At 37.7% G+C, this 27,827-nt stretch overlaps 2 protein-coding genes and 1 long non-coding RNA gene across 6 annotated transcripts in view; 2 read left to right on the forward strand and 1 right to left on the reverse strand.

The window, feature by feature from the left end:
* Nucleotides 1-5,011: 5,011 nt before the first annotated feature.
* Nucleotides 5,012-8,496, reverse strand: tlcd5b (TLC domain containing 5b). The gene is made up of 2 exons (XM_074672361.1): nt 8,307-8,496; nt 5,012-5,553 (listed from the first exon to the last, which is right to left on the reverse strand). The coding sequence occupies exons 1-2, from the start codon at nt 8,494-8,496 to the stop codon at nt 5,012-5,014; spliced, it is 732 nt and encodes a 243-aa protein (XP_074528462.1).
* A 6,965-nt stretch (nt 8,497-15,461) lies between these two features.
* Nucleotides 15,462-15,979, forward strand: LOC141791379 (uncharacterized). Its single transcript, XR_012598321.1, has 3 exons — nt 15,462-15,588; nt 15,699-15,789; nt 15,917-15,979. It is a non-coding gene; the product is annotated as an uncharacterized LOC141791379 (long non-coding RNA).
* A 4,525-nt stretch (nt 15,980-20,504) lies between these two features.
* The window catches only part of sh3pxd2b (SH3 and PX domains 2B), a 63,423-nt gene continuing 56,100 nt past the window's right edge, over nt 20,505-27,827 (forward strand). For 2 of the 4 annotated variants that reach the window (XM_074673055.1, XM_074673057.1), the window contains exons 1-2: nt 20,505-20,932; nt 25,030-25,110. In XM_074673055.1, coding sequence (XP_074529156.1) covers nt 20,858-20,932; nt 25,030-25,110 — 156 coding nt within the window. In that variant the 5' untranslated portion in view covers nt 20,505-20,857. The remainder of the gene's footprint in view (nt 20,933-25,029; nt 25,111-27,827) is intronic. The other 2 variants (XM_074673056.1, XM_074673058.1) reach the window with 1 other exon arrangement.

A 27,827-nucleotide genomic window follows, 5' to 3' on the forward strand; every position in this document is an offset into this window, starting at 1 on the left:
CAGTTTAATAAACTACCTAAATAACACTGCAAAAACTGAATTCTTATCAAGTGTTTTTGTCTTATTTTCAGTAGTAAATGTCTTTGTGGACTTAATATGAGCCACATTCAACTGATCAGTCCAGAAAAATGTCTTGTTTCAAGTTATTTAAAGATAAAAATGAGGTCTGAATTTCTCGTAACAAGTAAAAAACAATCTGCCAATGGAATAAGAAAAGTCACTCATATTAAGACATTATTGACATTTAGAACAAATTTTCTAGCAAATGTCTCTTGTTCCATTGGCAGATTATTTTTTTACGTGTTACAAGCAATTCAGACCTCATTTTTGTCTTTAAATAGCTTGAAACAAGACATTTTTCTGGACTGGTCAGGTGAATGTGGCTCATATTAAGCCTAAAAAGACTTTTTCTACTAAAAATAAGAAAAAAAACACTTAATATAATTTCAGTTTTTGGAGTGTAAAAGAAACTACCTGAATTACACTGCAAAAACTGAAATCTTATCAGGTGTTTTTGTCTTTAAATAACTTTTAAAAAAGACATTTTTTCTGGACTGATCGGGTGAATGTGTCTCATTTCAAGTGTAATAAGACAATTTTTACTTCAAATAAGACAAAACACTTGATAAGATTTCAGTTTTTTTGCAGTGCTCAAATCCAGCTTTGAGGTTTGCACAAGGATATCGCAGCGATAGCAAAAGCATGAACTTTGAACAAACCAATTCTTCTGGCACATAGATCAGGAGTTCTCCTTTTTTTTTTAACCACTGACCACTTTTAAGTGTGATGGTTTCCCAAGGACCCCCTTATTATAGAAACATTGATTATTGATAATATTAATACTGTGTTAAAATGAACTAAGAAGTACTTTGCAAAAATGGAATTAGGCTACAATTTTACTTTCAAAGTAATTTATTTTCTAAACGTCACCATCATATCAGAGTTGATCCCATGACTCAAAACTAAGCTCGGCGGAGGTACACTGCAAAAAAATGAAATTTTATTAAGTGTTTTTGTCTTATTGTAAGTAAAAGTTGTCTTATTTCACTTAATATGAGCTTCATTCAACTCATCAGTCCAGAAAAATGTTGTGTTTCAAGTTGTTTAAAGACAAAAATTAGGTCTGAATTACTTGTAACAAGTTAAAAAAAAATCTGCCAATGGAACAAGAATATTTTTTCTTAAAACTAGGATAATGTCTTAATGCAAGTAACTTTAAATAACTTGAAATAAGACATTTTTCTGGACTGCTCAGGTGAATGTGGCTCATATTAAGTCTAAAAAGACATTTTCTACTGAAAATGAGACAAAAACACTTGATAAGATTTCATTTTTTTCCAGTGTACTGGGAAAAAATTGCTGATTTAATTTGTGTAAGAGATCCCTGTTAGTTCATATGCTTTTCCACTGATACTGCACACTGTTATAATCAATATTGACCCCTACTTTGAGAATCAGTGACATAGATATTACAATTTATAAACAGTTGTGGGTTTGTTGGACAAAATCTTATTTCTTGTCCCAGCTGATCAAGCTTATTTTGGAACTGCCCACAAGTTTTCAACCAAAATGTGTCAACGTCTTAGTTTTTGTCTCAGAAAATAAGACAATGAAGTTGTTAAAAGCTGTATAAGAAAAGTTTTCAAGTTTCCTGCAGCGCCTGAATGTAGCACAGTCACAGTAGCACAAACAGACAAATGTAAATTGGATAATTTCTGATTACATCATCAGATTTCTGCGTTGAAAGAAGTGTTTCACTGCTCAAATGAAGCGAGGAGGATCATTTTGTTTCTTTGTTTTAGCACGATGAGATAAAAAATGATTTCCATTACGTGCCACTGCTGAATACACCACACCTGTTTACTACAAGAGTACACAGCACAGTGTTTCTAGATTTGCTAAATGTTGAATAGGTTTTTCTTTTTTCTTTTTTACTTCAGCTGGCTTTAAAGAAAAACTAACCTGAGTGCCATTTTCACCTCTTTGTTCATCATCACTCACTAAAATCTTTATCTTAACTCTCTTTGAACATGATAACGTTTTCTTCAGGGTCGTATTTATTTTTGCCACAGACCTCTTATGTATACAGCCTGTTGTTTTTTTTACAGCACAAGCTACAAAGATTCACTTTAACGGTTTGACTCCGAAGACTCAAACATTCACCGGCCGCAGACTGCAGAGACGCCACGAGGTCTCACAAAATAAAAAAACATCGACCAAGATTCAAACCTGAAGGATTTCATGGACTGATTTTATTGTAAAGGAATTTAAAGTCCAGTTATGACTGTGTATCAAAGGTCTGTGTTTGTTTTTTAAAAAATGAAATCATGTAATATTTTAACATTAACTAATTAAAAAGGGTTAAATAGACACAGAGTATGGATCTGTTGTATTCAGAGTTTATTAGATCACTATTTTTAATCTTGGTAACTTCTTTATTGACTTTTTGTGAGCAACACATTTCTTTAGAGCTTAGGTTTAACAAGAATGACACTTTAAGTTGTTGTTTTTCTTTTTAAAGTGTATTTTCATTTTGTTTCAGTGTTAGTTAAGTAGAAGCGTTACACAGCTATATTTTTTTTTGTTCAACTTCTTGCAGGGGCATCTTCACAACTGATAAGAGGAAGGTTGAGAGGAAACCTGATTTAATTTAATGAGAAAAGGCTGATATTTTCTCAACTTTGTTAAAATATAGACATTGGGGAAAAACATAAGAGGTGTAATCATGATAATTCATAGGAATGTCCGTAGTTAACTCACGATTAATCACATGATTGTCCATAGTTAGCTGACGATAAATCGCTTGATTGTCCATAGTTAAACCACGATTAATCGCGTGATTGTCCATATTTAAATCACGATTAATCGCATGATTGTCCATATTCAACTCACGATAAATTGTGTGATTGTCCATAGTTAACTCACGATAAATCGCTTGATTGTCCATAGTTAAATCACGATTAACCACCTGATTGTCCATATTTAAATCACGATTAATCGCATGATTGTCCATAGTTAACTGACGATTAATCACATGATTGTCCATAGTTAACTCACGATAAATCACTTGATTGTCCATAGTTAACTCACGATAAATCACATGATTGTCCATAGTTAACTCACGATAAATCACATGATTGTCCATAGTTAACTGACGATAAATCGCTTGATTGTCCATAGTTAACTCACGATAAATCACATGATTGTCCATAGTTAACTCACGATAAATCACATGATTGTCCATAGTTAACTGACGATAAATCGCTTGATTGTCCATAGTTAACTGACGATAAATCACATGATTGTCCATAGTTAACTCACGATAAATCACATGATTGTCCATAGTTAACTGACGATTAATGGCTTGATTGTCCATAGTTAACTCACGATAAATCACATGATTGTTCATAGTTAACTGACGATAAATCACATGATTGTTCATAGTTAACTCACGATTAATCGCTTGATTGTCCGTAGTAGACTCGGGATAAATCACATGATTGTCCATAGTTAACTGAGGATAAATCACTTGATTGTCCATAGTTAACTGAGGATAAATCACTTGATTGTCCATAGTTAACTGACGATTAATCACTTGATTGTCCATAGTTAACTGACGATTAATCACTTGATTGTCCATAGTTAACTCACGATTAATCGCTTGATTGTCCGTAGTAGACTCGGGATAAATCACATGATTGTCCATAGTGAACTCGGGATTAATCGCGAGATTGTCTACAGTTTACTCACGACAAATCGCGTGATTTTCCGTAGTTAGCTTGCGATTAATCACATGTTTCCCCATAGTTATCTCACAATTAATCGAGTGATTGCCCTTAGTTATGTCACGATTAATCGAGTGATTGTCCTTAGTTATCTCACGATTAATCGCTTGATTGTCTATAGTTAACTCACGATTAATTGCGTGATTGTCCGTTGTAAACTTGCGATTAATCACATGATTTTCTGTAGTGAACGCGTAATTAGACGCATGATTGCACAAAGTTTACTCGTGATAAATTGCATGATTGCCCGTAGTTAACGCTGGATTTATTGCATGATTTCCTCTAGAAAACTTGCAATTAAATGCAGAATTGCCCAAAGTTAGCTCGGGATCCATCACAGGATTGCCCATAGTTAACTCACGATTTATCGCATGATTTTCCATAGTTTACTCGTGGTTAATTAATTTGCGAGAAATCACATGATGGCTCATAGTTATCTCGCGATTGATCTCATGATAGTCCATAGTTAACTTGCGAATAATTGCAAATTAATCACAAATTTTGAATCAACCTGAATCTACCAAAAAGTCACATTTCTTTAGCTTTCAGTACTCTTATCAACTCAGAGTGGAAAAAGATGCTTGATTTTAAGCAAATTATCCTGTATTTTTAGTTCAACAATCCAAAACAAAGACAAACCGTCAAAAAAAACCTTCCAACATCAGAGATTTCCTGACCCAATGCTGAACCATTTTCAAAACACCAAACTACACTCAGTTCCTCATTGGTATCTTCTGATATTCAATCACAGTTTAGTAATGCCTTCACGACAGATACTGGATATAAAATCAGGGTAATCAAGACACACTGGACATCAACAACCAATCAACAGTTAACTCGCAGCATTTATTCACATCTCCTCTTAAAGCTCTACCACAAAACTTTCCTTTTTTCTTTTTAACTGTTTCTATACTCTACTCTAACCTCAGCTAGTAATCGTTGATACCTATGCATGTGAAAAAAAGATATAAGTGAAATCAGGTTTTATAGATTGAGGTAAAGTCAGTGAAGTATGGCTAAGAAATCGTGATCCCAAAACGATTTATGTTTTTGTTGCAGACCTGGCGTTTATTTTATTTATACATTATGGCAGCAGCATCAGTGACACAGGCGGTGTTAGCTTCTGCTTTACTGAACATCAAACCTCAAACTCCAAACCAACAGGAGGCAACAGAGGAACGCTGCAAGACTTTATCCCTGTGAGGATTGTGAGCTCAGATCTGCTGTCACTTGTCTGAATGTTCACTAAGTCTCTGTGCGTCCGTTTCTTTCAGTTTGTGCTTCTCTCGCCACCTTTTGTACTTGGCCTTACTTTTCTTGTAGCCAAACTTGGCAATGTCCACCATGAACACCCAGGCAAGGCCGTACATGACCACGCCGCCCAGTTTCATGATGAGGGAAGTCCTGGGAGAAGTGATCTCACAGTAAAACATGGCCGTGCCCACTCCCACGCGCACCGTGGCGAACAGAAAGATGAAGAGTAGATCCACGGCGTCACCGAGCAGACTGTCGTACAGGCCCACCTGTCGGAGGAACCAGCGGCTCTGCAGCAGAGGGTTGGTGATCTCACTGCCGAAGATGACTCCACAGGTCTCACACCCCGACTCCCCCATGAGCAGAGCCAGGAGGATGCCCACGATGCTCGCAGCGTGGTGTGCCAGCATGACGGGACCCTCGGTGCGGTTACAGACACACCAGCCCATGTCGAAGAAGAAGTAACCCAGACAGACAGCCAAGGAGAGGGTCTGCAGCTGCGTGTTTTCTGTGCCTGGAAGGAAGCAGTCGGGAAAAAGAAATTCTTACATTCGATGCAAAAAAGCTCCAACAAAAACAGGCCTGGATGATTAGGTATAAGCCCCACCTCTGACAGGGCTCTTAACTCATCATTAGTCAGGATTCTGAGGCAACCAATCAGATTAAAGGGGGGATGCGTCCACCCCTGACCACCTCATGGATCTGCCACTGATTTAGTCACAATCTGCTTATTTTTGAGTCTCTGATCCTTTTAAGGTTTGTTGGTGTAAACATGGTGCCAAATTATTTTATCACCTGTTTCTTCACTAATACAGAATTTTAGTGTAGCTCAAATAAAAAGAAAATTATATGTATTGAGACAATTCAATATGTTTTGAGTTATGATGATTAGAAATGAAAACTCAAAGTGGTAAAATCCTGACACATGCTGCACATTGCTGCTTATTATCAGCATCATCATTTCTCAAGAGCCCCTAAAAAACTGAAATCTTATCAAGTGTTTTTGTCTTATTTTAAGTAAAAATTGTCTTATTGAATATGGATAGTGGATATGAGCCACATTCAACTTATCAGTCCAGAAAAATGTCTTGTTTTAAGTTGTTTGAAGACAAAAATGAAGTCTGAATTGCTGCAACAAGCATAGACTGTATATAGAGACTGTGAGGGATTCTGGGAAAATCTGAGTGGAGCTGGGTGACAAAAATGATAATTATTTTTTTTCTGTCAAGAGTCTATTCACTTCTTGACTCTACCTCCTGACATATTTTACAATCCCCGAAAAAATACAAGAGAACAGCAGCTGTCAATCATCGTTAAACGTGACGTAAAACCTTGTTTTGAACCTCTAATAACTAATGAAAACGAAACTTTTCAGAAAGAAGAGGACTTGAATACAAGGCAGCCAAATGATATCTTCAAATCACCACAACAATCAGACGTGAGAAACATTTCTACCAGGTGTATTAATTTTTTAAAGTTTGACCACAGCCCATCTGGAATGACTGGAGAGTCTGATTTTTTGACCTGTACTGCAGCCAGCCACCAGGGGGAGCAGTTTTTGTGGAGACCTCACTTCGAGCCGAGCAAGATGACGTCCATTTTTTTTTTTACAGTCTATGGTAACAAGTAAGAAAAATCTGCCAATGGAACAAGAAAAAAATGCTTGAAAATTTGCTTAAAACTAGAATAATGTCTTAATACAAGTAACTTTTTTCTTTTTTTCTTTATCAAGACAAAAATACTTGATAAGATTTCTTTTTTTTTGCAGTGTAAAGTGACAAATGTGCGCATATTGTTTGATTTTCTTCAGGATCATCACTACTTAATGTGCTATAAATGTTTATGCCATAACCAATATACCTTTTCTTTTGTCTACGCTAGCCAACCGTTATGAACCTTTTCCCTCAACTAAAGCCTTTCTAGCGCCCTGAGACCCTCTGTCTTCATATTGGGATGTAACATTTTGATTTTCCTGTGGCATGGTGCTCTGTTGTGTTCAAAACCAAATGTTCCCACATGGAGAGATCTATTTCTGGAAAATTACTCCCTGTTCAAAGACAAAGTTCAGGTTCCAGATAAACTGGTTCCAACTGATCCTGAAAAAGTAAGGACAACTACAAATGCACTGCAAAAACTGAAATCTTATCAAGTGTTTTTGTCTTATTTTCAGTAGAAAATTCCTTTTTAGACTCAATATGAGCCAAATTCACATGTCCAATCCAGAAACATGTCTTGTTTAAAGTTATTTACAGACAAAAATGAGGTCTGAATTGCTCGTAACCAGAAAAAAATCTGCCAATGGAACAAGAGAAAAGTTACTTGTATTAAGACATTATTCTAGTCTCAAGGAAATTTTCAAGCAATTTTTTCTTGTTCCATTGGCAGATTATTTTACTGGTTACTAGAGGTCGACCGATATGGGTTTTTTGGGGGCCGATGCCGATGCCGATGCTTTCCAAATTTGGGCAGCCGATGCCGATATGCATAGCCGATTTTTCCAATTTGATATTCAGGCCGATTGTTAAATAAATATATATTTATCACATTTTTGTGAAACGCAGCAATTTCTGAGCAACTAAAAGAAATCTATTACAACAAGTCGTGTCCAGTCCTCTGAACATTTATTCAGCTTTCAAAACAATGAAATATTTTGTCTGAGTAAACACACAATGTAACAAGCAGTAGTAAACATTCACACTCTTCTTAAAATGTCAAAAAAGAAATTTAAACTTATTAATATAATTTGAACTAAAGTATGTAATGTATCCAAGTGGTTCCACAAGTTTGAGGTGCTCATCTTTTTAGTGCCTGATCAAAAATTGCGTCATTTTATACAACAGATCAAAAATCTGCTTTTTAAAAGAAAACACGGCCGATGGCCGATAGAGACAAATGTCCAAATATCGGCCCGATATATCGGCCGGCCGATATATCGGTCTACCTCTACTGGTTACAAGTGATTCAAACCTCATTTTTGAATTATGATAACTTGAAACAAGACATTTTTCTGGATTGATAAGTTGAAAGTGGCTCATATCGAGTATCATAAGACAATTTCTACTTAAAAAAAGACAAAAACACTTGATCAGATTTCAGTTTTTTGCAGTGTGGAGACTGGTGTTGAAAATCAGCATTCACTATGTTTTGAGTTTCTTTATGTTGGAGACTTAAGTAAGTGAGTAAAGTACTTAAGTACCTGAGTATTAAAGTAAGTAGGTAAGTAATGTAAGTAAGTCTGGTTCCTGTGCTTCCTTTTCTCCCACTGACCTGCGTGTGTGAGGGGCCAGGGCCCGTCTATGAAGACGACGTACGCCGTCAGCAGCACGATGACGACCCCGTGAGTCAGAGTGACCAGCCGACAGTTCCACTCGGGCCCTCTGTGAGAGAACATCCAGCAGAACGCCAGGTAGAGACAGAACCAGCCAATCAGGCTGCAGATCACCGCCGGCACAGGCATGGCTGTCCGTCTCTGTGAGATGAGAGGAGTGAAGTCAGCCTCATAACTTTGAACTGTTTTTTTGTCATCAAGGTTTAATATTCAGCCACAAAAACCGTCCTAATGGAGACATCACGGTCTCTTAGAGGCTTTTAGACAAAAAGCTCCTGTGAGAAGCACTTGTAGAGGACAAAATCAGCCAAAACATTACAGCTAAGGATTTTCCTTCAGGGGGTGCTAAAATTAACATAAAGAGATTTCACACTGGAGCTTTAAAGGTAGAGTCTGCAGGATTTTCCTAAAAAAATAAAATGTCAACTTTTACAGGAAAATCCTGCCTAATCGTCACCTCTGGGCCTCTATATGTGTGTCTGTCGGTGTCTTTGTCTGCCTCAACCCCTCTCCTTTGCCTGTATGTTGATGTTTGACACAGAGTTAGCATGGTGAAGTCAGCCAATCACAGCGTGCCCAGTACGCAAGTGACTGCGTGTCGATTAGCGAGTGGAAGATGCTATCCCAAGCTGCTTACTTTTGATGTTTTCAGGTGGAGTTTATAAATAAAGTTAGACTGGAATGGTGCGTTATCCTTTTTTTTAGTATGATTTTCTTTATAATTCATACAACAAATAGAACTTAAATCAGAAAATCTGGTCTAAAAGCCTTTTATGAGCTTCTATACATGTGTGTCAGTGTCTGTGTCTGTCTCAAACCCTCTCCCCAGCCTGTATGTTGGTGTTTTCAAAATGAAACGATACACGAAACACATAAAGCTTTTTTACTAAACAAAGGTGAAGCTTGACTTGACTTTCACTCGCTTTTGGGAACTTGGGGAGCAGCACAGAATGAAGAGCTACGTGAGTTAGCTTTCTGCTAACCAGGTATGTGTCAAATACCCGTGATGAGCTTGTGCTAACATGCAAAGTTTGGTGCACGGCTCGCGAGTCTCTCCCACGTGTTAACTGATAAATAACACAAATTTCTGCAGACCCTATCTTTCACAATTTTTAAGCTTGGTTTTTTTTCTTTTTTATCTTTCTTGCTCCAGGTGGTTTCTGCTTCTGAATACTTCATTAACTGTCTGAGTTTACCATTGCAAACATGTTGTGTTGCCCCGTAGTTAAGGATATTTTTGTCAGCTAGCATTTTGGTCACATGACTTGTTTTAAAATATTCAAACACACGTTGAGTACCTCCTACTTTGATCGATTTTTTTTTAATCCCTGATAACCAGTATTTTAATGTTTTACATCAGCTTTACAGACAATGTAATGTACTTTGTGTATATCTAGGTGTTCAACAGTGTCAATGTATAAATTGAAAGAGAAAATGTGTCGGCATAGTAGTGATATGAAATAAAACCAAACTGAAGATACATCAAGATATTTCAAGTCTAAATAGAGAAAGTTGTCAAATAAAGATGGCAGATGTTTTAATCATTATGTGTTAGCTCTGAATGTGTCTCTCAAAACTTGTTCACAGGTTGAAAACATTTAAAATAACGAAGAAAAAACAAGTTTAGAAAACATAAGTAACATGAGTTTAAGTTTAAAACCACACCATATCAATTTTAGGTGAATAACTGGTTCAATAAAAGAGTGGTTCCTATCCATTGGTACAGTTTAAAACTGATCCAATGTTGCAATAGCGCTAATATTGGTTTAGTTCTGACCCAGTGACTTTTATTGTGTGTAACACCATTACCAAAGACTAACCTTAACTCCTCCTCCCTTCAGTCGTCCTCAGAAAATTTCTCCAACCCTCGCTCACAGGTTTCTCCTCCATCACTGCATGTTCCTCATAAAAAGGCACAAAAACTTCCCCGGCATGTTTAAAACCTCAGCACGCTTCAAAATGACACATGTCCAATCTGTCAAGATGACAGAAATGCCATGTGCAGGCTACTATAGACAGTTAGTGGATCCTTTATCCCTTCCCCCTGGACCTCAGACCTGATCCTCTTAAAGGATTACAGTCCCTACTTCTCTGCAGAAACCTGCTTTTAGACACGACGGGTGATACCAGGCAGCAGCTGGGGCACAATGAAGTTACACTTAACTTAATTTAGCATGTTTTACCTGATCCTGATGGTGTATTGGCTGAATTTAACTGAAGTGTGAGAGGAGTTCTAATTCAGCTGTGTGTCACCTGTGCAATGTAGATTCACCAGAAAAATGATTAAATATGAAGCAACAATCGCTTTAGAAGTGTCATATAAAGTCAAAATTATGAATCTTATTTGTAAATTGAAAGGTTTTTTTAATGTATTTATGTATGTACCAGGGACACACTGTAACTAAAGCCTGAAGGAAGGACAGGCCTGTAATCAGCTGCTTCAAAAGAAGGAGTGATCCTGGATAAGTAAACTCCCCTTCCATGCCTAATAGGCTCAGGGTGGTCCACAGACTGACTTTTAGAAATAAAGACAGGCATCAAGAGCCCCTCCAGTATTACTGATCTCTTTTTATTACAAAGAAGTCAAAATACTGCTGCAATAATTTTCCTCTTTTTTTTTTTCAATTTTATTTTACAAAACTATACAGGTAGTCAGTAACTATCTGTAAATTGACAACCTGGATTTTTTTGTATAATGCCAATATATATATATATATATATATATATATATATATATATATATATATATATATATATATATATATATATATATATATATATATATATATATATATATATATAATTTACAGTCAAATTTATGTACAATGACAATTATTATCTGTAGCTAATTATGCAGCTTGTTATATAAGGTTTTTGTTCATACTAACAATCTCTAATGTTTTTCTCTGGAACTTGCAGACAAATCTTATTAGTTTTATGTACTGTATTTAGCTGCTCCCTGTTCCCTCCTCTCTCATGGTTGCAGTAATGGTTACCTTTTTACAATAAATTGTTCTTGGAGATTTTTTAGAACCATAAAACTTCCAAACAAAACACACAACTCCCCTCTTGGAAACACTTTCCTCTCATGCGTCACTGGTCCCTTTGTTTTTATCAGTTTGTGTCCTAAATTTAATATTTTCCATTATTTTTTTCTGCAGAGTAATTTTTATTGTGGTAGTATTTGGTAACCATGAGTGAGGAGAGAACAAAGTGGATATGAGACCCTGCTATACATTGAGATGGTGCGCTGAGGGGGAACAGGCTGTCTGTGCTCCACAGCATGGACTGGCTGTCTGTGCACCTCATGGCACTGTCCTAGTATACAATGGCTTTTCAAGTTAAGGGATGTGTTAACAGGCAATGCTTTTTGGAAGATTTTAAAATCAAGTGTGATGAAGATTACACAGCTGGCCTTTGCAGTGGAGCACAGACAGTCTGTTCCCCCAAAATCTCAATATACAGCAGGATCTCATATCTAGTGCATTCCCTCCTCACTCACGGTTCAAAAAACACCATGAAAATGAAAAATACTTTGCTGTAAAATAAAAGCAGCAGGGTCGCCAGTATTGTAAAAGTCTGTAAACCAATATGTTTGCACTTCTTTCAAATTAGGATATTTTACTTTAACTTTTAAAGTTTTTTTTTTTTTTTGGTGGCTGTAGCTGCCAGTCATTGACCGTTTTTTTGTTAGTTTTTTATTTGTTTTTGTTTTTCTACAGTCTTTTCTATAGATCAATTTGACCCATTTTTAAAAGTTAACACATCATAACTTTGGTTTTCTTACATGTAAATAAACATATTTACATAGAACAACTACATAAATGTCTGTATGTGCTCTTTGCAAGTAAGATGAATTATGACCTTTTTTTGTTAGATTATGTGTTTTTAAACTATTTTTATTTTAGGCATTAAAACCTAAAATACACTTTACATACTGAGAAGTTAAAAAAATATTGGAAAACGTATTCCTTCATTTTTTTATTGTTTATGTTGTAGGAAGAATCAGACTTTTAAAAAATGTCCTATATGAGAATTTAGAGTAATTGCCTGACACAAGTGAACAGAAAAGAGCAGTTATTATATTTCCCATCAAAATACAACCCAATCTGTTCCTATGAGTAACTGTGTGTTCCTTATATCTTATTTCAAGCTTCCTTTGTAAGTTTATGTTCCCCTTAGACCATAACTATTAAGAGATTTAACTTAAATTTGATCTCCCTTTACTACTCCAAAGAACAAACTAAAGAAAAAAAGATCAAATATTTAGTCAGTGATGAATTCAGACTTCGCAGGACGATTTTTATTTCTTTGAGCCTCAGCAGCTTCTTCTCAAAAGGCAAGTAACTTACTCTGTGAAACTTTCAGTAAAACGACAAAAAGTCGATAAATTCAGCCTCCTGCAGAAAGTAAATGGGTGTGTTTTCTAAAGTCCAGTATCAATATTGACAGTGGGGAGTGAGTCCTGTGGTCCAGGCTTGCAGCTTCCACAGCAGGCTGGTTTCCTGATCCTGACAGTCGCTGCTTTGTGTTTCTACCCACTGAGCGAGCCGCCACACCAGAGACCTGTATGTATGGATTATTTTCTTCTCAGTAGAAAACTCTGAGCAGTTTTCTGTCAGAGATTGTTATTTATTTGTTTCGGTTGGAGATTTTTGTAAAAGTTCAACTGCATGCTGCAGATTCATTCCTTTAAACTGTGGTTTCTGTGCAGACATAGTCGTAATCTGTAAACAGTTGTAGTTATTTAAGAATAATTGGAAATCTTCCTTTCTTCTTTTTATTCATTTTAGTTACACTGCAGATCTTTTTGTTTTGGCCTCATTCATTGAAGATGAACACACCATTAAGCGTCTGTCTGATTGCAGCTCTGCTAGCATGCTGTAAGTAGCCACTGCACACAGTATGCTGTACACCTGCAGCACAACATGTAGTTTGCATGGAAAAAAATCACTTTAAGTAACTGTATCATTCTGACCGCCCAGACACTTACATAGATGCAGTTAAGGTCAGCACACACAATGGTTTTATTTTGAAAAGCATGATGTTAGCATTATTTCCCTGTGGGTGCACTTGTGTGGGTGTGACCCCTGTGTGTGAACAGCAACAAGTCATGAAGTTGAATAAATCTAAAAACAGATCCTCTATCACTGATGATTAACTCTCTGTTTTAACCTTATTTATTTATTTATTTATTTATTTATTTATTTATTTAATTACATTTATTTTAGTTTTTTTTTTAAATTATTCTTTCTAATGGATTTTTATTTGTCTTCTTTTAATACTTTTTGCTGATGTATATCTCTGTAAAGCACTTTGAGTTGCTTTGCTAAAATGTGCTATGTCTTTTTTTTGTCTTATTTTTAGTAGAAAATGTCTTTTTAGATTAATTTAAGCCACATTCACCTGACCAGTCTACAAAAATGTCTTGTATTAAGTAATTATTCTAGTTTCATGCAAATTTTTCTTGCTCCACTGGCATTTTTTTTTTTTTTTTTTGCTTGTTACAAGCAGTTCAGACCTCATTTTGTTCTTTAAATAACTTGAAACAAGACATTTTTCTGGACTGACCAGTAGAATTTGACTCATATTCAGTATAAAATAATATCTTTCCCTTAGAATAAGACAAAAATACTTAATGAGATTTCATTTTTTGCAGTATTTAAATACAGTAGACTTGCCTTGTCTTTTAAACAACAACTTATTTTGCCATTGACTCTTGTTGGGTGGATATTTAAGCATCTTTTTAACACAGACAGTTACAGTTTGAAGTTTTCAAGGCCATGAAGGAATCAGCAAAATGACCACGGTTAAAGCTTTTAGCATTAAAGCTATAAACAAGCAACTGTTCCACCAAACTCTGCCAAACAGCAAAGTCTTTATAACACAGCATCATTAAAACACTGTAACAATCTGCGCTAACAATGAAATAAAGCACCAGACATCTGCATTTTGTAATATTACATCCACCTTAAAACTATTTACCAAACATTCACAGCAGGCAGCTACCACACTCTAATTTAACATCACATGCTGAAGAAATTTGCTTTTCCATGCCACAGCCAGCCATCCCACCCGCCTGTCTCCCTGTCATTAAGGTCTTCTAGCGATAAGCAGCTTCTTTCAGTCCCTGAAACCAGCGTGTGTTCCTGTGCCAGGACAGCATGGTTGAAATATTCTCCGTGCCTGTGATGTTAACGGAGTTAATGAAGATCAAAGACGCATGTCTGGCCTGGATATTTAGTATTCTGTCAGAATAAAAACACACAAAGAAGAACTGAACCATTACTCTGTCTATATAAGGACGAGGAGCATGGTCCTAAACAGATATGCCCTCCAAAGTCTCAAGAGCATTTTAGGAGACATAACGTGAATAATCACATCTGACAAAGACATAATCAAAACAAACTTCCATTAACTTATCTAAGTTTTTATTCTAACATCCATCAGAATCAGAAATACTTTATTGATCCCTGAGGAAAAATATTTTTTAGTTACAGCTACTCCTTCAAAAAGTGTTTAAAATAGAAAGTAAAGATGTGAAATTATTAGTTATAAGAAAAAAAAAATAGAAAAAATAATTAAATAAATAAATAAAAAATCAGTCATGAATGTCTAAAAATATTTTTAAAATTAGTTATATTTTATATAATAATTATTTAATTATTTTTAATTTATTTATTTGAATTTTTATTAGTGGAGCATTCTTTGTGGGATTTTGAGACAATTAGCACTAATCTGTTTTCGATTCTGAACAAAGATTGATTAGCTTTAGCTTTTGGGAACTTAAGTTAATCCACTTAACTTAAACAAACCTCAATATTTTCATCAGGGTTTGATAAAAAAATATTCAAAACAACACAACTTTTCAAAACAAACCTCTTTTTTAACCCGTCTCTGACTCTCATTTTTTCATTTCTCCTCGAGATGTCCTGTTGATCTCTGCCTTGGAACATGAAAAGAGAAAGGGTAAAGAGTTGCAAAGACCTGACAGTAACACAAAAGTGCAAAGAAATGACACCGCAGCAAATGTCAGGAAACTGAATGCCTGGGCTCCGAGAAAGAAGCTGAAGAAGGGTCTGAGAGTTTCTACAGGACCAAGAAATGACTCCAGCTGTACCAGACTGGGCGGCATCTGCCAGGCGAACCGCTTCATCTGCCAGGGTCGATACCTGAAAGACAAGTGTTCAGGGGCCAAGACACGGCAGTGTTGTATGCCAGGTAGACTGACACAGTTACATATGAATAAAAACAAACACCAATTTTTAAATCAGAGTGAGAAATATCAAGCTAGTTGATGAAAAACACTTTTTTTGTCCTGCTGTCTGCAGCTGGAGCCTGGAGTGTCTTTTGTGCAGGGCACCACAACAACAGAGTGAGGGCGTGTGACGTGCACGGCTGTGGAGCTTTCAACCCTGGAAGGTGATTCGTCTTGATCACATTTTTATGCTTGACAGAATATTACTCCTGCTGACACTTTTGGAGCTTTGGAGTGCAAATAAGATGACAATTCTACATGACTCTTGGTCCCTATCTCTTTTTTTTTCAGAGGTAATAGTGAACATAAAGCAGTGGACCTGGTGTGTGATGACTACGGTATCATCAATGCTCCATTCTCCGGCTCTCTGGCAGGTCCAGTGAGTCGGAAAGACCGTGCTGGAAATCAGTTTGATGGAGTTAAACTTCTTAATGATGGTAAGGATCAAGAGCATCAAGGAACCAAAACTTCTGAAAATGAGTCATCACGTTTTTATCCAAAGAATCCTGCCTGAAAAATAAATTTCAAACAATATTTGACTAAAATGACTCTTAAAAGAATATAATATAATATAATATAATAGAATAGAATAGAATATAACTTTATTGTCTTTGTAACAAGTACAACGAAATTGAAGTCACAGCAGCAATCAAGAAAACAAAAGCAAGAAAGTGTATAGAAAGTGCAAAAAGCTCCATAAGAAAATAGATGCTAACAGCTTGTCCATTATCGTCCAGTCAGCCAGCCTCCACCTCCACAGGGTCCAGGACTGAGCTTCTTCAGCAGTCTGTTCAGTCTCTGTCTCCTGGATCCTGTCTGCTCACAGCAGGTGAAGCTCTTCCAATGTGGCGTTGGTGTCTGGTGTTAGCTCTGTTAGCCATGTCTGTGAATAGCATGATGCTACTCTGCCTTCTAGTATTCCCTCCGTTGCTGGGTTAGCACGGCTAGCTTGTCCATCTTATTGGAGATAGATCTTACGTTCCCAATAATGATGGATGGAAGGACAGGTCGATGTCGTCACTTCCTAGCTATACCTGAGAACCAGCACGTCGTCCTCACCTCCTTCTCCTCACCTTGTGGGGGAACATCAGGCCTTGCACCAGTTAGCCTTGACATGCAACAGCCTGCTAACAGCTGAGTTCACGTGTAATCAATGCAGCCATGGTTACATGTAGGATCTCCAGACAAACACAAGAGAAAAAGCAGTAAAAATATCACTGAAGACAAAACCAGTTTGGTGTCCATGACCAGCAAATGAGCCATACAGAGTAATGATCCACTCCAAATACAAAGATTAGGAAAAAGAGTAAAATAATTACAAGAAAGGAACAAAAAAGAGAGAGCTGCTGCAAAAGGCAGCTATAGCCAACAGGGCGGTGCCTAGCAATCAAGGCAAAATCAAAATCAAGGCATCTGGGTGCATAAATATATACAATACATACAAGACAAATTTACTTTGCACATCTGCTTCTCTATATCTCAGAAAATAAAAGAAGTAATGAGTAGAATAGAAAAAAAAATGTATTGTCCACCGAGGTGGAAGATTGACTTTGGCTCACCAGCACAAGAAACAGACAGCACAACAATACAAAAATTGCAATTCATTAAAAAAAAAAAAAAAAACATATTAGACACAATATAAAAATAGAGGTAAAACAAGATCTAGTCAGATAAGTAAAACATAGTTTTAAAAGTAAAACAGTTCAGGACCAGAGACCTTTGACCAGAGGGACTTTGACGCGTCTCCCAGACTTCAGAGGCTCAAACTGAAATGAACATGCTTCATTAACCAGCTGTGACCCTGTAATGTAATCTCTGAATGTAAATTCCTTTAGCGCATAGAGCCATGGCTAGGTCAAAGGTCATATTAGGTTATCATAGTGTCAGGGTGAGAAGGAGATGGATTAGTAAAGTTACTGAAGTGTGCAGCTGAACTCCTTTTTACCTCTAACACCAGCTGCATGTGAAACCCCATTAAAGGCTGGTAATGACCTCCAGTCAAGGCCGTCATCAGAGAACAAAGCATTGCATCAACAGTTAAGCAGCCTGGCAGTCTTTTGTTATATACAGTGCATCTGTGTCTGCATACATGCTTATATGAGTGGTTTTAAGAGTTAAAGAGTGATGAGTAAACATTGTTAGCCCTCATCCTGCCTCTACCCCTAATTATGCTTATTATTAGCAGAACACATATACCGTCATCTCCTTTCATCTCAGGGTAGAGAACAGACATCACACAGACACATTACCTTGCTATGATACCCACATTAATGCAGAGACTCATCATTAGGAGCTTGTAGGATTTAATGATGGCATTGAGTTGTGAACTAGCCTACTTTTAGGTTGTTTGTTTATAAGTTGTGTGCTAAAAAAAGTCATTGATTGATTTGAGCAATTGATTCTGATTGTACAAATCATATGGGTAAGAAACAGTTTTCAAAAGAGGGGTCATTAAACTCAAGTGTGAAAATTGTCAAACTCCTTCAACCATTGGCAAATAGATCAAATTAGGGGAAAAAGATTTACACAAGTCAAATTATGATATAACATGGACGAATTATCTAACTTTGATTTTTGTTTCTGTTTCATTCAGTGTACTGTGTGAAGATCTTTAACGTCCGTCCTTACCGCTACTCTGGCCCTGTAGTTCAGGGAGAAGCCCTGGGTTATCTTCTGCCTCTACAGGAGCGCTTCTCTGGCATCACTTCACACCTGGAGCTGCAAATGTGTGATGGCTCAGACCCCTCACCATTCATATGATCCTTATCCTTTCATTTCCACCCTCCTTTCTGACGCCACCTTTGAGATTCAACCAAAGTATAACCTTAGACTTTCACTTTTCCTCAAACTAACTGTGACTCTTCAAATTTTCAAACCATTTTTATAGATTTGTATATATGGCATACGCTAATCTGTATTTTACCATACACATTCTAAAAATATTTAAGACACATGGTATTCTCATGCTTCTCTTTTTGTCTGAAAAATGCTTTTTATATCTCCATTACATGGACGTGTACAACCCTTTTTTCCCTTTGTATCAAATGATGCAATAAACTCTTGATTTTCATTTCTGCTTTTGGCCAGTGTGGTTTTCCATTCCCATAACCCAGCTGGAAGTTATAAGTGGTAAGTCATGTATTTTTAAAAACTGTTACAAAGAATAAGTCTTAGTTGCTCAGCCATCTTTTTATATCAATCAGCTGTAATTTCTTTTCAGAGGTGCCAGCTCAATTACAGAGGAAAACTGCCACATGTACAGTGTAGATGCAATGAGTGCCATATGCCAAGAGATGGAGCTGTTCTTCAAGAAAAATGCACTTCAAACCTCAGCCTTAATACATATCAACACATTAGACATTTTCTTTTTACATCAATCAACTAAATAAACTAAACTAGACTGGGTTCATTAATGATATGACTGGTAGCACAATGAATTGAAGTACAACACGCGCTGTGATACATGCTAGTGCTCATATGATATCAAGAGCAACAAACAATGACAGCACAGTTTTTGGGAATTGCTTTTCTGGAGTACATTTCCTGTCAACTTTTATCATCTCATGACTAACAGAGATTCAGACCCACAAATATGGAGACATTGGATGATGCAATCTCAGTGGGACAAGCTCATCTAGTCCTTCACTTAACTTAAACCCCATGTCCTATAAATCTTAAGTATTAGGACGAGTATTCTGTTGGAGACATACCATGTTTTTCAATTGTTGACTGGAAATCTATGTAGACTTCAATCAGAAGAAAACTCAAAGCTATCACTGGCCATATGCTCAAGCGTATCAAACTTTATAACTTCTACTACCTCTACTAAATCACCATAAAACTGGCCAATAGTGTGTGCAACAAAAAACTTTATCATTAGGACAACAAAGTTTGTTTTCCACATGAATTAGATTGACTTATCTCATTTTCCTTGACCATTTCCTATCATAAAGAAGCTAGTCCCTATTATCCGTACTAACTAGTTGAGTTAAATCTATTTCTGTAAAATTAAAGATAATAATACTTTTGTGAACATCAGGAATTCTTTGAGAAAATAAATGAAATTGATTAGTTACAGTGAATTAAACTGAATGACTTTTGTAATGTAACCTACTTGATAAAAAGGTTCCATAGTGTCAAGCTAAAATGCTAACACTGCATTACAAGGTCGTTAGCTAACTGCCAGTAAGATTTAATGCAAATAGTTTGCTAATAGTAGTTAAAAAATAGTTTAAAAAAAATTAATAATTTAGTCGTGTAAAATGCTTGCTAGTGATTTAGTGGGCATGATAAAGGTTAAATTGTTCAGCTGAAAATAAAGTAGTTTTAAGGAGAAGCTACAAGCAACAGCTAGCTACACTTGATGTAGCTGTAGCTATAGTAAAGCCTAATATAGCTAAATGTTTGATGCTTTAATAAGCCTACAATTTGTTGAAACTTTGCTAATTGCTTTTAGCTAATATTTGGTAATTTGTTAAAGGAAACATTTTATGACAAACATCTCTATTCATTTTTGTCCGTATTTAAAGTTCGCACGATAAGGCTTGGGTTAAGCTAACAGACAGTAACCGTTACTGTTAGCATAACCTAAGCTGAGTAACGGCGAGTAAATGCGGCTTCTGTAATACGTAAGAGTTAAAATATCAAAGGCAAAGGTGGGCTGAAAAACAAAAAATTATTAAGATAAGACAGAAAAATCAAGTTTTTTATTCCTGACAAGATTATGCTATGTTTAAGTGCTGGTTCAAAGTCCAGTCTCCGACGTACTATGTCAACTTTCAATGTCTGCATGATGTAGACTGAGGACAGATCGAGCAGTGGTAATACAGCTTTCAGTTTATGGTTTGAACCCGAGGTTGAGGCAGTGGTTGGGCTTGCTGTGACGCTGGAGGAGGGGTTGGTCCACGGAGGATCATGAAGCGTCCCAGTCGCTCTAATGGGAGTGGGCGAGCTGGGATAGGCTGGGAGTTTGGTTGGAGCAGTCAGCGGGACAGGATCAGGAAAGGGGGAAAGGAAGAAACCGACAGATTACCAACTTCTCCCTGCCGAGCTGCTGAATGTTGGACAGAAGCTCGACGAGGAAAATAGCATTTGTTGCATTCAGGGGGTCGCGGATCTGAACGGCGCGGATGACAAAAGAAACGAGTAAACTTTCTCAACCGGGTTTGATCGCTCGTTAAACCCAACCGGGGATTCTACTTTTCTTTTCTGAGGAGGCGTGAATACGAGGACATGATGCCACGGCGTACCGTGCAAGAAGTAACCGTGCAAGATGTCCAGAAGAGGAGAAATCCGAACAAACACTATGTAAGTGATCACAACAGCGAGCAACAGATCCAGGTTGTTGCAGTTCTGCTCCCTTTGCTGCCGGGTAAAGTAAAAACAAAGACAGTATCGGGTTACAGTAGGCTACACAAAGCCAGACGAGATGGACTGTTTGCACATTGTCATAATTTTAGTTTAAAGGACAGGAAACAGTTAAGACAATGCTACTAAAACTGGAGTTGGGTACTTTTTAAGGTTGTTTTGTCTAAGTGCTAGGCTCAAATATAGCTTCCTATAATAAAGATTTATTGGCTCTTTATTTGGTTTAGGGATTTAACAAGCAGCTTTCATCTTTCAATCCTCAAGGAAACAATTTCTGTTGTTTTGTTATTGAGCAATGCATGCCTCATGTGACTTATAACCCTCCCTGTGTCTCCATACCATCACCCTAGTTTAGTATCATAGAAATCTAAGTGTAGAACAGTTATACTAGAGTCTACTCTCTTCTTTAACACATCTGTTTTCCTCATAGCACTGCTGCCATCACTGTGGAAAAATCCTAGAAAACCTCTTAATAGGCAAATCAAGTCAGTCCACTAGCTGCTCAGACTAATCCCCATGAGGATAGGGTTCAGTTTGAGTGTCAGAGCTTTGTCATGCCTGAGGCTCTCAAGAAAGATATATACCTGCAGGCACTGGAAACCAGGAAGTTAAAGTGATGTCATCACAGTTAAGACAGTGTTGGAACAAAGGGAAGGCCTAAATATGACACCATGTGGCATGTTGTAGCTTATGACTTAAGTTTCAGGGCATATTATGATAAAAAAAATCTGTTAAAGCTCATTGTTTGCAATTAACTTGGTGGAAGAGGCAAAACGTGGTGACATCCTGTTATCTAAAGGAGATGCAGGTGATAAGGATGTCATTACCTCATTAACAGTATCTCTCTGAGTCTGTGCCAGCTCAACAGATATCCCCCAGTCTCAACACTGCATGACTGCATGTGTGGCAGGAAACAAATACTTAGAAAAGAAGAATCAATGTGTAGAATTATGTTTCCTGTTTTGACTGTAATTCCCCGCTGGTTTTGCAAATCTTGTGTGGGAGACAAGAATGTCAGCAAGACAAAGACCCATTGCTTCCCTTTCTGCAACATGTACACAATGGAGCGTAAGTCATTCTTGTGCAAGTTAGTGGGACAAAATATGTCTCTGCAAAAACTTCTCAAAGTCAGAGTAACACATGACATCATATGATCCAGAGAGCCAATAGTGAGAGCAAATGCCAAGGTCTTCACAGGTGCTCATGTTAGTCTCATGTACATGGTGTGTTTCTGTGTGTGTGCTCTCATGAATATGCCGGTTGCACCAGTCTGTGTGTGAAAATGATGCCTGGGGTTAAGGGACCAACAGACCTTACACCGCTGAGAGTGTTAGCGGTCAAGGACACCGAGTCCTCGAGGTCCTGTGTCTCCTCCATCTGTCTGTTTGGGCTCTGCTGTCGCCTGTGTTGGTGAGGATGGATAAGTCAAATCTCAAATCTAGTGTTTCATTAACCTGTTTATTTAGCTTTTAAATGCTGCCATATTTGCAAAAAGCATTTGTGGGATGAGCAGCAGAGCTGTAGGTCACACTCCTGAACAATTTACCAAATCTTCTCTGCCAATGCCAAACAGCCTATTATGACATTTTAGCTTGTTTGGATGATCGTCGGGCACATAGCATCTGAGTTTACCAGATGCTCAAAACAAGAGTTAATGACAGAATAAGCTGTTTGCTACTGGCAGAGACGATTCAGCAGATTTTTCATGGGTGCTACTAAGTTTAAAAAAGCGTCTCTAGTTTAAGTTATGGCTTACCTTATTAAAGCCACTTAGCGTAATACAAGCATGGTTCTTGTCTTGATTACTTTTATAAACAGTAACAAAAGCCACAAACACTCACTGTTTTGCATATAGTTGAAACTAGGGTTGAACTATTTTGGAAAATAATCTAATTGCGATCATTCGGACCAGTATTGCAATTTAGCATGAGATCATTTGGGGGGCGATGTTAATCTTTTGCATTATTTATCCTATAGTTTGACCAACATGACAAAGGATACTGTAAACATATAAATAGTTCTTTCCTGTAGACCATATCGACATGTTATAATGAAATAGAATAGAATAGAATAGAATAGAACTTTATTGTCATTGTAACAAGTACAACTAAATTGAAGTCACAGCAGCAATCAAGAAAACAAAAGTAAGAAAGTGTACAGAAAGTGCAAAAAGCTCCATAAGAAAACAGATGCTGACAGCTTGTCCATCATTGTCCAGTCAGCCAGCCTCCACCTCCACAGGGTCCAGGACTGAGCTTCTTCAGCAGTCTGTTCAGTCTCTGTCTCCTGGATCCTGTCTGCTCACAGCAGGTGAAGCTCTTTCAATGTGGCGTTGGTGTCTGGTGTTAGCTCTGTTAGCCATGTCCGTTAATACCATGATGCTACTCTGCCCTCTGGTATTCCCTCTGTTGCTGGGTTAGCACAGCTAGCTCGTCCATCTTATTGGAGATAGATCTTACGTTCCCAATAACGATGGATGGAAGGACAGGTCGATGTTGTCACTTCTTAGCTCACACCTGAGAACCAGCACGTCGTCCTAACCTCCTTCTCCTCACCTTATGGGAAACATCAGGCCTTGCACCAGTTAGCATTAACATGCTACAGGCTGCTAAAAGCTAATTTTACATGTAAACAATGCAGCCATGGTTACATGTAGGATCTCCAGACAAACACAGGAGCAAAAATAGTAAAAATATCACTGAAGACAAAACCAGTTTGGTGTCCATGACCAACAAATGAGCCATACAGAGTAATGATTCACACTAAATACAAAGATTTTGAAAAAGAGACCAAAAAATTATAAGAAAGGGACAAAGCAGAGGGAGCTGCTGCAAAAGGCAGCCAAAGCCAACAGGGCGGCGCCTAGCAACAAATGAGATGAATTGTTGCATGAAGTAATACAAATAACATGTCTTGATTTAACTATTACAATCACAGTTGAATATTTAATGATTGATTTTACTTTAGCATTTGTAGACATGCAATATTTTTTTCAGAAAAACTAGCATATTGATTTTTTGCTGGGTTTAAGGAATAATAAGTTTGGGTAACTTTATTTCCTCCAGGTCTTTTTACATGAAACTTTTTTAATTTTATATTTCTTTATTGCAGCTTTTTGGATTTGAAAACTGCACTTTATTACATTGCAGTGCTCGTTTCTATTTGATCCATTGTTCAGCCCTAGTTGAAACTCTTTAGAGTTGGCGAATAAAAAAAAAACGGGTAAAATTTACTTATTTTCTCACTCTCGTGTTAATCCATACGGCCCTGCATTGTTTTTTTTGAATGATGACATCCTCCCTGCTGGTCTGTACAGCTCCTGTAGTTAGCCCCATGCATGGCCGTATCTGACTCCTTGCCTTGAAAGAAAGAAGGAGGCCAGAAGAGGTCTGGGAGCGTAGCCAGCAGCGTTCAGCCAGACACAGCAAGCCACCGGGGAGTTTCCAATCACCTCCCTGCCTCTCCCTTCATCTTCTTCTTTAGTGGAGAAAATGTATCTGTTGCCGCTGGGCTGCAAAGATCAAGCTTGATGCTTTTAGTTTGTGTTTCAGGCTTGTTGAAATAAGGCTGAAGCAGTGCATATTTGACCGAAGCAAGCACTGGTAATAACAACCTCTCTGTGCTTTTAAATGATGCTTAGCTGCTCTAAACACATCTAGAATTTGTATTTGCTGTATCCAAAGCCCCACATTAAACTTGTGAAGTGATGTTTTAATGAGTACTTCAGATCTGCTCAGCAGTGCCTGCAACAGTGTTCCTTAAAAAGCTGCAATTTCAAAAAGATTACAAAGCCAAATCCACTGCAGTCCTGCAGGATAATGACTTCCTCTTTGACAGGAAGTGATGCAGACAAATTAAGATATGAAGTTATGGATATCTCTGTGGCTTTCATGAGAATGGATGATAGCACTTAGTGTCATCTGATGTTTTCGTATAAACATGTCTTCCTCATGTTTACCTCTGTTATTGACACGATAAGTCAGGCATGATGCCAGCCGCTCTTTGCTTGTTAGTTATTTATGTTTTTTCTCTCCCAGGTTTATATCATCAAAGTGTCCTGGAGCGATGGCAGTACAGAAATCATTTACAGACGCTACAGCAAGTTCTTTGACCTGCAGGTGAGTAAGCACACTGGAGTGTACATTTTTAACTGAGTGGGGAAGCACAAAGCTCCTGAAACTTCCAGAATTTTTTTTCAGCCTGATTCATCCAGAGTTTTTCATGCCAGTCCCCTGATAATACATCTACATGAGTTTGAATGGGCATGTGTGAGACTGCAGCAGGAAATCTTTAGGATAACTTAAAGTCCCTGTGAGGAGTTCCTCAATAATTTTCAAAAAGTCTCCCTTCTCGATATCTGCCTGATCCTAATCCACACTTAAAAATGAGATTATCAGCATCAATATTGCTGGTTACAGGTTATTTTAAATGGGTACTTCTTAGCTTCCCGGTCGGGTCGTCCAGGACCAGTTTGATATATGGCATGTCTAGGTCTCTATGACAACACCACGCCGACTGATGAAGTTTAGTAAAGCGAAGAGATTAAACAGATCTGTGTTTTTCTCTGCTTAAAACAATTTCCGTGATTAATTTTGTAGTGATGTGGACTCTAACTGTCAGACAGAAAAAGGACAGAAGAGCAGAAGAAAGATAAACAGGAGAGAGGTAGAGCACGAGCTAAAGGCTAATTAGCCACAGTCAGCAGTTATTCTGCAGTGGTCTGTTCAAACTTGAGAGTCTATCATTAAAATGAAGAGTGAGGTTACGTTAGCTCTGATTGGTAGATGACTGGCAGGACATAACCAGGATTCACTAACGTTACACATTACTGACATGTCTCAGAGCATCGGACTGCCGATAGCACTACATACAGACAGCAACTTAACTACTTACAAACTGACAGTGTTAACTTGTTGTCACGTCAGCCTACAGATTTGTCAGAGCACCGTGCTGCCGATAGTGCTACATATAGCCGGCTGCTACGTTTGCTTGATGTCACATTTCCAACTGGAGCGCTACGTAACTGTGCTGATAAGTCCCTTATTCGTACATCGTATCTACTAAAAAGTAGTTTCGATCCAAATCTCTATTTAATTCCGAAACAAACACAGTGTGCGGAGACTCCAGGCCACAAGGTGGCGAGGGAGTACAATCAAAACAGATCCTCCTCATAGCATCTTTAACACAAGTGAGCAGTTGCAAAGTGTTTTGGTCGCTAAAACAGGCATTTTATAGTAGGGATGGGCAATAACTTTTGAGTATTCGAAAAGTTATTAACTTCCAAAAAGTCAAATAGTTCATGTGACGATTGCCAGAGCTGTTACGCGTCAGTGTCACAAAAAGCAGGTCGAGGGGGACAGGAAGTTGTGCATGGAGACCATCTAAAATGCCCAGCGACTTTCAAAATAAAGGAAACCGTGTCCAAACCAGATCGTATTTCACTTGGCTACAGCAACAAACTGACACAATAAACGGAGCCAGTCCAGGAGTCAACAGGTTGGTGGATTTACATCTAAAAGAACAAAGAGATGTTCAAAAATGGATTGGAAAGTGCGGGAACTTCTTCAAAAAAAATGAACAAAAATGAGGGGTCCACAGATCAATATCAAATAGCTCTTTTGCTTGAAATGCCCATCTCTATTTTAAAGGATGAATTAAAAATCCCTGGTTGAAAAAGGATGAGAGCAGTTACAGGAAAGATATCTGCACATCTAGCCTCACATGGCCTTGATATAAATGCATAAACTGTCGTCACAGCAAAGATCTCTTTTATTTCGTTTCGCCATCGTGTTGTGAGCATCACTCTGATGTTTTCACAGCATGATTTTGATGTCAGGCTTTGCTTCCTGAGACTTATCTCTGATCACCTGCCCACCACCGTCCTCATCTATCACCACATAGGTCAGGAGCTGATTCCACCAAACACTGTCTCTCTGTCAACCGAGCGCTTGTAGCCAGCCTCTCTCTGCTCCACCCGTATGACACTGGTAATTACAAGAGTGAGAGGAGTCTGAAAATGTCCCGATGAGGTTAATAGAGGACAGTGATGAATGCAACGACCGCACTGAAGACCACAGAAATGTCTGAATCATTCCCCAACGTCACCCTGGCAGTGTGTGTTGCACAAGGAGGGAATCTCATTAGCATCCTAGTTTCCCTTCTTCTTTTAAAGGTAATGGATATGAGGCCCTGGCCACGTTTGAGCTCAGAGAGCGTGGACTCAGAGAACCCAGAAAGGCGAGTGCTTTTAATGAGCACATAGTCGATTTGAGCCAAGCATACTGTCAGCTCTAATTGGATTAAATTCTTTTTAATTGATTAGGATGGTCAAAGCATGAGCAGGGAATTAAGAATTACTCCATGGAGGTTTGCTTAAGGCTGCAAACGCAATGTTAACCACATGAATGTAAACTATTACATTCCTAATGTCATTAGTTTGACTTAGGCCTACAAAAGCTGCCAATGGTGTTAGCTGTGAATCAGCTCATGTCACAGCCCTGATTGTTTTCTTTGTCAAAGCAGATTTCTGTTTTTAAGTCTCTGTAATCATTGTTGTGTAATGACCAACAATTAGCTAATCATAAGTCCTATTCACACATGCACAAATTCACGAAAACTTCCTGAATCAGTTTGACTGGACACCCCAACTTCATCAGGCAGGAAATATCTTAGAGAATGAAGAGTGAGAGGAGTAGATGACTTTATTATCTCTTCTTTCTCTCTTCTTTTCCAATGTTTAGTCAAAGCTTTGAATACTCCAAAAGAACAACAAAACATGTAATTATATGGTAGTTTTGAACCCTGTTGCTCCATTCCCTGCCTTGGACAGGCTGTC

Source organism: Halichoeres trimaculatus, unplaced genomic scaffold (genome assembly GCF_033239565.1).
Source record: "Halichoeres trimaculatus isolate MK-OKI-2021-1 unplaced genomic scaffold, fHalTri1.1 fHalTri1_scaffold_6, whole genome shotgun sequence".
NCBI classification, from domain to species: domain Eukaryota; kingdom Metazoa; phylum Chordata; class Actinopteri; order Labriformes; family Labridae; genus Halichoeres; species Halichoeres trimaculatus.

Coding starts and splice junctions, on each gene's coding strand:
- tlcd5b (XM_074672361.1), bottom strand. CDS start 8,496: ATGCCTGTGCCGGCGGTGATCTGCAGCCTGATTGGCTGGTTCTGTCTC. Junction 5,554..8,306: donor CTGGCCCCTCACACACGCAG/GTCAGTGGGAGA, acceptor GCTTCCTTCCAG/GCACAGAAAACACGCAGCTG.